The sequence below is a fragment of the Talpa europaea genome, assembly GCF_964194135.1.
Source record: "Talpa europaea genome assembly, chromosome: 4".
Classification (NCBI taxonomy): Eukaryota; Metazoa; Chordata; class Mammalia; order Eulipotyphla; family Talpidae; genus Talpa; species Talpa europaea.
In genome coordinates this window covers 116787366-116796909 of record NC_140070.1, presented here as the reverse complement: position 1 = coordinate 116796909, position 9544 = coordinate 116787366, and the positions used below count along the sequence as shown (strand labels likewise).

At 34.3% G+C, this 9544-nt stretch overlaps 1 protein-coding gene across 2 annotated transcripts in view; it reads left to right on the top strand.

Moving 5' to 3' along the window:
- Positions 1-7692: 7692 nt before the first annotated feature.
- YEATS2 (YEATS domain containing 2) overlaps positions 7693-9544 on the top strand; it is a gene marked incomplete at both ends in the record, with an annotated part of 70811 nt that continues 68959 nt past the window's right edge. For both annotated transcript variants that reach the window (XM_084232216.1, XM_084232215.1), the window contains one exon: positions 7693-7792. In XM_084232216.1, coding sequence (XP_084088342.1) covers positions 7693-7792 — 100 coding nt within the window. The remainder of the gene's footprint in view (positions 7793-9544) is intronic.

The following is a 9544-nucleotide window of genomic DNA, read 5'->3' as shown; positions in this document are numbered from 1 at the left end:
TATATTCTCCTCACTGATCATTTTATACATTTTTGCATGTCTGAAATATTTAATGTTATAATTAAATTAAATTTAATTATTAACGACTAATGCCCTCCTCATCCACTAACTGGTCTTTCTAACTGGTTTCCCTGCTAATTGCCCCACTCCGCAAGTATACACAAAGCATGCTATGTACACATACTTGGGGGAGGATAATGTTTAAATAGATTTGCTTAAGATTGCTATAGATTGGATTTATCATTGAGACTTCTTGTAACAGCTTTGTTGAGCTGTAAATCACATACTGTAGAATTCATTCTTTTCAAGTATAAAATTGTGTTTTTTAAAGTATATTCACAAAGTTGTACAACCGTCACTATAGCTGATTCCAGAAAATTTTCATCATTGGGTAAATTTTTGTAAATTGGTATATTTTCTAGATTAGATCATGCTGCTCTAAATAAAACAATTTCCTTTTTAAAAATGTTTTATGTTCAAAGGTGCTTACTTCTTTTCTAGACACTCAGCCCAAGATGGAAAGGAAAGTTAGGCCATAGGATTTAATGTCAGTTTAAAAGTGCCCTTTTAGTAAATTGTACAAGATTTTGCCTCAATGTATATATTTTCCCTGACTGTTCCAGAGTTTGGCAAAATTGTGATCTGGTCCAATATACCTCTCTTTTCCTTTCCAGTCTGGATTTGTAGACGTTTTGTTTCCTTTTTGCTTCTCTTGGAAAGAGAAATTTTATGGCTTCAACAGCAGAAACAAGAAGACTCATATGAATCAGGTTTGGTTTTAGACAATTGTAGTGGTCTTTGTCTGAAAGTGGCTCCAAGGAAGTCACTGGAAGTTATATGGCACCTCTTCTGCCACTTAGGAAGAATTTATTTTAAATATCTCCAAACCTCTAAATAGCATATAACACTCTGTCCAGAAAAAAGTACATTGAAGTGTTAGGGTAAAAGAAGGGGAAACTTGCCTAAAGTCTGCTTTAGGCAGTTGTTACACTACAGGATAGAAAAGCTGTGGCGTGGATAATTCAGGATAGCTGTTTTTATCCTAAACTTATTTTCATGTTACTTTGCAAGATTGGAGACAGAGTACTGCCTTGAATGGATCCTAGGACTGACCTTATATAGAAACTGTATAATCTTAAGCAATTTTACTTACAAGAGGAAAGTAGGTATTTTTTGGCCTGAATGGTTCCTGGGGCTGATTTTACAGAATACCAACTTGTGTAGTCTTAAGCAATTTTACTTAAGTAGTTTTGTTTGTATGGGAAGTAGGTATGTTTGACTTAGAATATATAATAGTTAATGAAACATTTTTATGAGTTCAGCTTTTCTATCTAGATCTGTTCTTTACAGGTCATTTTGGCATAAAGCGTGATGCCAATGAATAGCTTCTGTTAGCTTCCACCATTCTGGTTCAGTGTAAAATTGTAATTTTTTTAAATTGAAACATAACAGAGGACTTGAAGAAAAAGTGATTGACCAGCAAATGAGAGCCTATTTAAATGGTTTGTGTATAACAGCTGACTTAGAATAGTTTTGTTAATACCAACTTCAATGAAAATAGACCAGAACCTTCTATTTCCCCTTTTAGATTTCCTTTGAGCTAAGTCTTTCTTATAATAGGTTACTTTAAATTGCTTGTACTATTAAAAAGGAAACATAATTTGGGGAGAAAATTAGCTGAGTGTATTTTCAGTTATCTTTATCAGTGGGAGGAATATATGAGTACTCTTCAAATAGAGGGGAAAATTTTAATTGGCTGATATTTTAAAAATTCTTTTGATAGGATTTCTTTATGCCTAATAATGTTTTTCAGTATAATATTAAAATGAATATATATTCATAGAGTACATACTGAGTGATCTTTGGGGAGCCTATTTTTAATTTAAAAAATTAATTTATGAAATGGATTACTGAAAATCAGTTGCACCAATATATTCCTAAAGGTCCAGTATTAAATGTATAAATATACAGTGTGAATCACCTTACTTCTGGATCTCCTCAGTGCTTTTTTTATTGCTGGCAGTAAAACTTTCTACTTCTGTTGCACTATTTTAATACCCTGTCAGATTTGATTTGTATCTGTATTCACAGATGAAAACTGGTCTGTCATTTTTCTCTAGGGATACCTTTTGCCACATCTTCATAGGTTTAGATATTATGTTCAATTATTGTTAATTTTTAAGTAGTTTGTTATTTTGAATTGTTTAGAAAGAGTATCATACTTTCCATATCAAAATGAATTTTTGTTTCATATTTCATTTTATTAAGATTGGAATATGAGTATAACATTTCCACATTTTGCAAAAATTTCTTATCCTATTACAATTTAGAAATGAGTTTTTTATATATATCTCAAATGGATTCTCTGTTGGGTTCAGAGTTTATGTATCTGTTAAATGTGGCTTCTTAATTGCATCTGTACTTTTATCTGTTGTCTTCTAGGTCTTAAATTTTTCAGAGATGTGTTCAAATTCTCTTACATGCTATTTTCTTAAATTTTTGTATTTCTAGTTTGTTTTGTATTTTGTATATTTTGATGTCTAGTTTCCAACTTTATAATGTGTCTTTTTTAAATAATGTGTCTTTTAACAGTAACAATCTTTATATGTTAAATGTTTTTTTTAAAAAATGTTTTTTTGCCTTATTATGTCTGTTAATGTTATGCTTGCTGTTTATTTGTATCTGTGTATAGTAACTGCATATCTCTTTATTTTATACATTTAGCTATAGTGCCTTTGAATATAGCAAAATAAACATAGATTTTTAAGTATTTTGGAAAAAATGTTGTAAACTAATTGTCATATTCACTTTGGATATTTTGGCTTATATTGTAGTCATTCATTCATTCATTTAGCAGTCATTTATTGATAGCTTCCAGGAACTTTGAAGAGGGAAGTTGGGGATAGCTATGTTGAATAGGGTGATCAAGGAAGTCTTTCTCTGATAAAGTGATATTTGAGCTGGGATCTGATAAAGCTATCTGAGGGGAGGCATTCCATGCATAGGGATTTGTAAGTCCATAAACTCTAAGGAAAGATTGAGGTGTATTTGAGGAACAGAAAGAAAAGCAGTATATCTGGGTCTTAATTATTGAGGATGGAGAGGGAGGTGGGACCTAATTCACCTAAGACTTGTATGTCATTTTAAGGAATGGGATTTTATTGTGTTATGGAAAACAGTTGGAAGATTTCATGCAGGAGATTACATGGTCAGATAGATTTGTGCAATCCTTTTGTAAATTGAAGTAATAGTTTAAATACAGTGAAATACAAAGGTAATAAGTTGGGTGAGTTTTCATAATTGCATATACCCAATGTATTATCTCAAAAAGATCCTTTATTTCCCTTCCCAGTCAGTCCCCACCACCAGCCTCCCCAACCACTATTCATATTTCTTCACCAAAGATTAACTTACCTGTTCTAGACCTTCTATAAATAGAATCATTAGTATGTGTACTTTTTGAGACTCATCCCTGTTGCTTGGATCAGGAGTTCAGTGGGTGTACCACACTTTGTTTATCTATTTTCCTGTTTTGTTTTCTGTAGAAGTTTTTGAAATGTTTCTTTGGCTAACAGGAGAATGGATTCTGTCATCCAGATATTTAATAAAGGAACACTGGTTATCCCATTTACAAAAGGGAACTTAGTTTTGTTTGAAAGCAAGATATAGAAAGGACAGGGCAAAAGAATTGACATCTTAGGAACATCTATCTATATGGAAGCAAATGGAAAATAATGTGCTGTCCTCTTCATCTGCCCTGTAAAATTAGATGGGCAAAATTGTCTTGAATGAGAGCACAGAATGCAGTGGTTCTAATGAAATTTAAATGCTGTGAGGGTCATGGAATTTTATATTGAGAAGATACCTCAAATAGTACATGGCAGATTGTTCGAGTGCCTTACTTGTCAGATTTTACTTATTCCCCAGCAATTGTCCACATTTTGTAAGATGTGGTATTTGCAAAACAGGATTCTGAATCTTCTTTGTGCACTCAGACCTTTTACCAAGAATTTCTTGTGACTGTATTACTTAATTTTTGGGTTTTTAATTAAGTAATTTCTTTTTTAAATTATTTTTCTTTTGTGGTTCATTTCAATGTTTAAAGCATTAAAAGATTTTGAATTTTGGTTTTTAACATTGTCAAGAACACGACTTGTTATTTGAACAAAGCAGGTTTTGCTTTCTTACATGATATGTGACAAAACATGTGATTTCTAAATTTAAATCAACAGCATTTACTTTTTTGTAATAAGTAACAGACTTTTAAAAATAGTTTATATTATTACCTCAGTATTTTCAATTTCATCTAATTCAAAATATGAAGTGAATTAGTAGGACATTCTGTTTAAAAGTTTGATATGACAGGACTTAATGACAACTCATATATCTCTTTCATAAATCACAGATAAGAAGAATCCAAAACTTAACATTATACCATGGGTCTTTGTTACACATTCCATATACTTGTTTATTACATCATGATGAGAGTATGCCTCAGCAGATGTGCTTAGCCTTAGCTAGCATATGCTTAAATGTTCCATGGGTGTACTTTAGAGTTGTTCTTAGTAGACATAAACAAATGTGAATTATTTTAAAATGCTCAATACAGGACCTCCCTGGTGGCGCAGGGGTTAGAGTCTCGGCACTAACAAGCTATTGCCAGCCACTGTGGCATGAGTTTGATTCCCGGCCAGGGAGCTAACCCATATGGCACCACAGACCTCTCTTATTTCCCTTGCTGTTCTCAGCAGTGTATTTCAGTAGATTTGCCTGTTCTGCTCCCCACTCTGTCTCTGGTGAATCCGCTTACCCCTGCATCTCTGGCCTACACACCCAGGTCTTGTATGCATAAATAAATAAAAATAAATCTTTGAAAAAGAAATAAAAAAATAAAATGCTCAATACACCTACATCTTCCTATGTTTATCTGAATCTCAAATCTTTAGTCCAAAGGTGACCAAAAAGCATGAAATAAGAATTTTCTTGGCAGCATAAGTTACCTCATTGATGGTTTCTTCCATTACCCCCACATCCCAATGTACAGCAGATTCCTTTTTTTCCCATTCTGTTTCTTCAGTTATAGAGCCAAAGTCAGAAGAGAGTTTTGCTTCATCCCATAAGTAAGAGTGAAATAAAATGCTGTTCCCTACTAGCATCGTCAACATTTTGGGGGAAGGAACTTACTCATAATCCCCTAAGACTCTTGGAAAACTATAGAGGACAGGTGTGGGCAGGAACAGAGGGTATAGGAATGCATCTGGGTGCAGTCAAAAGAATGTATGTACCTCTGATTCTAATTTTATCTGATAATAGGAGGTAGTTTTTCCCCCCTGCTGCATTAAAGGAAGATTGAGGTTCGTTGATTTTTAAGAATGTGTTCTTTATATAACTGCCCAAGAATTTCTTAAGTTGTCTAAAACTAATTGCAGACCAAATGGAGGTTAAAAGAACAAGACCTTACCTTTCATAAGCTTTATTTTTTTTTTTAAAGATTTATTTATTTATTTATACAAGCACTGGGTACAGTCAGAAGCGCGGGAGGGTGAGAGAATTCACCAGAGCCAGAGCAGGGAGCAGAGCAGGCAGCAGGACCGAAGTACACTGCTGAGGGGAGCAGCGGGCGGCAGGAGAGGTCTGCGCGCCGTGTGGGACCCTCCTCTGGTGGCCGGGGAGCAGCCGGGGATCAAACTAGCGCTGCAGAGGCTGAGGGCAGCTTCGCAACCCAGCGCTCAACCGCTGCACCACCTGGGAGGCCCACCTTTCATAAGCTTTAAAAACAGAAAATAGTATTTGAATTTAGAGTCTCTCCAAAATCATGGCAGATAAACGATTATAAACAAACAATACATAGCTTAATTTTGATTAAGAATGCTTATAAATGCTTAGCTTCTTTTAAAAATTTTTTAAGCTTAGGAATATTGTACAAAATAGCAATTATAGGAAAAATGTTCTTTCAGATCTAGGATTTACATATGTCCTTACATGATGAGTCTCTCTCCCAGTTGAGTCAAATAAGTCTTGGAGATGTGAAAGAAGTAAACTAAGAACCAATAGTCTTTTAAATTCTTCCTGTTTTAACTTTGATAAAAAATACTTTGAGTTTACATTTTCATTAATTTTAAAACTTCAACTACCTACCTTTAGGTAGATAAATAATCTGTCAGTGATAGCGGAGGTTTGGAAATCAGGGAGTACTTCTAGTCTCGTCTGTGTCATACATGAATGCATGTAAATACCCTGGCCAGTGTTTTTCATACCTGTGTATCAGTATGCCCTCTTGGTGATTGAGTTTTTGAAATGTTGGTATTCCAAATTAAGATATGCTGTAGATATAAAATACCCACTAGATTTCAGTGACTGTACAAAGATAAGGATATGAACTGACTGCTAATTTATTTATATTGATGAATGATAATATTTTGGTTACAGTAATTAAATATATTATGAAAATGAATTTCAACCACTTTTTCCTTTTTAAAAATGTAAAATTTTAAATATACTATGTGACTCAAATTATATTTCAGGAACTGCTGGTATGAACAGTGTTTTCTGAATTGCCTCACAAGAAATTAACAGGTGCTCAGTGAGGCATTTTTTGGAAGAGTACTGTGCTGTCCAATATAGTAGCTGCTACCACTGATGGCTGTTAAGTACTTGAAATACAGCTAGCTCTGAAATGTGAAAGATTGAAATATGAAGAAAAGGATCTTTTATTTGATTTTAGCTAACTTTAAATAGCCACAGGTGGAGCAGTGCAGATCTAACGGATTTCTGGGATTGCTTTAGTCAGACATTCATAACTAGGACTTGTTTACCTGTTGCAAATTTGTTTAATATTAATAAAGTCTGTACACTTTGTCTATTATGAATAATAATAAATGATCAGTTGTGATATTTATTGAGTACTTATTAATGTGGTAATATACTATCTGAGTACCAGAGAGATTTGCATAAGTATTTATTGAGACTGGAACTAATTTGCTTATATTTTGTAATATACTTGATACATTGTGAATTCCAATTCCAATTCTACACTATGTAGACTTACTATGTTTTCATTAAAGTCTGGTTTCTTTCCTTAGACAGTCTTTTCTTTTTTTTTTTTTAAAGATTTTATTTATTTATTTATACAAGCACTAGGTACAGTCAGAAGTGCGGGAGGGTGAGAGAATTCACCAGCAACAGAGGAGAGAGCAGAACAGGCAGACAGGCAAAGTCTGCTGCTGAGGGGAGCAGCGGGAGGCAGAAGAGGTCTGCGTGCCATGTGGGACCCTTGTCCGGTGGCCGGGGATCGAACCGGTGCTGCAGAGGCTGCGGGCAGCTTCGCAACCCAGCGCTCAACTGCTGCGCCACCGGGGAGGCCCTAGACAGTCTTTTCTGAAAAAGCCTGACTCCTTTTCAGACGTATGAACAATGTGCTGTTGCCCTGTTAAAGGATTTTCTTTTGACAGGGAAAGCCATGTTTTTTAACAGGTGGCGGCGGTGGTGGTGGTGATGATGATGATTTTTTCTAATAAACATTTGAAGTTAGTACTTTGGTTTTAAAAGGGGTGTGTGCATATTTACACTACTTACAGTATTTTGTAATATTATTCCCTTTATACATGTGTACACATGAATTTATAATTACTAGTGTCAAGCACTATTATTAATTAATTTCTTGTTGTTTCACAGTGAAAAACAAATGTCACCATGTCTGGAGTCAAGCGAACAATCAAAGAAACTGACCCTGATTATGAGGATGTATCTGTGGCCCTTCCAAATAAACGACATAAAGCAATTGAGAATTCAGGTAGAAATTCACCTGCCTTACGAGATTTTTTTCTTGGTTGACATATTCTTCCCTGTAAGATTTATAAGAACTAATATGAATTATATTTCCCCTATTGTGTGTAATTTTAAGGTTTATCTTAAGTATTTAATGGCGAGATACCATAAATCACACAAAAGGCAGGTACACAATCAGCGAGTGAAAATGTCAGCAGTGAAAGAGGGTAAAAGTTTTAGCTCTCATTATTTGTTAGGTTTAATCATGAAGTCTGATGTCTGCTTCAGTGTTGTAGCATTGAGGTCATAATAGGTGGTACAAGGATTAGGTTTTCATATTTTAATACTTACATATTATTTTAATGAGTATATAGGAAAAGATAATGATCTTATCAAACTTGTAGTTTCATGACTAGTATTGGGATAAGGTCAGATTATTTAGAAAATTATTATTTAATTGTGTTAATTAGATGTTTCACATGGTTCTCAGATGTTATAGGTATCTTAAGAGGGTGTATGAATGACAGAAATTTGGGAAATAGTGACTTAATTCAGTCCCTGCATTTTGCTCCTGGTGGTTAAGTTGAGGCTCAGAGGAGTTAAATTACTTGCCCAAGATCATATAATTAATTGAAGAGCAAATCATCAACTGTGTCTATAGTTACCAAAGATTATTTTAAGCTAACTCAGAAAAAAAAGTTGCTAAATCTGAGTGTTTTAAACAAATTATTGTTGAATTCATTACTATTTATTTATAAAACTGTAAATCTTCAGGCTTGTTTATTTTAAAAAATCATTTTCAGGCTTTCAGCTCTTTTCTTTTCTCTGGTATCCAGCTACATTTCATATTGATATTTTTAACTCTTTGAGTTTCATATTACTTTGAGTAATTATCTGAATTATAGCATCTTCAGAGCCATTTTTTTTCCTGGTGATCAGAAACCACTTATAGCATGGTAAAGAAGGCTTCAAAGTCATGGATAAGATACTGCAGATTAGGATCCTTACAGTTTAAGTGGTGATGAGGAAAATTCCTTTCTGTAAACAGTCAACTCATATATACCCTCCAAAAGTCACTGTGGACTGAAAATTTTCGAGTCCAGTTCCAAATGATAATAGCATTTCACTGCAGCTTTCCCCCTCATTCAGTTGTAATTTTATTTGGTAGGAAGTGTTATTTCCTTTCACTAATAAGCTAAATAAATGTGAAAATATAAAATTTAAATCCATTAATTACTCAAATGCACCACTTGGTATAACTTTTTTTTAAATAAAAATGAGAATGTAGAAAACTGTTCTAATAAACATCATAATTTCAGTTTAAATCTAAGTTCCTAAAGACTCAGCCTAAGTGGGGACAGTTACTGAATGACAATTTGCTATTCTTTCTCTTGGTGTCCATATTGTACCTAACACCAAACCAGATTTTACGTATCAGAATTTTTCTTTTTTTTTTATTTTAAAGATTTATTTATTTACATAAGAACTAGGATATAGGACAGATGTGCGGGAGGGTGAGAGGATTTACCAGAGAGAGAGTGGGAGCAGAACAGAGGCAGACAGACCAAAGACACTGCTGAGGGGAGCAGCAGACGTGACAGGAGAGGTCTGCCGCACCATGTGGGTTTCTCCCCAGCTGGCTGGAAATCGAACCAGTGCTTGCAGATGCTGCGGACAGCTTCACAGCGCTGTGCTCAACCCACTGCGCCACCTGGGAGGCCCTTATCAGAATTATTCTCAGAGTATATTTGATGAACTGTTTCCCTTGATTTACAGT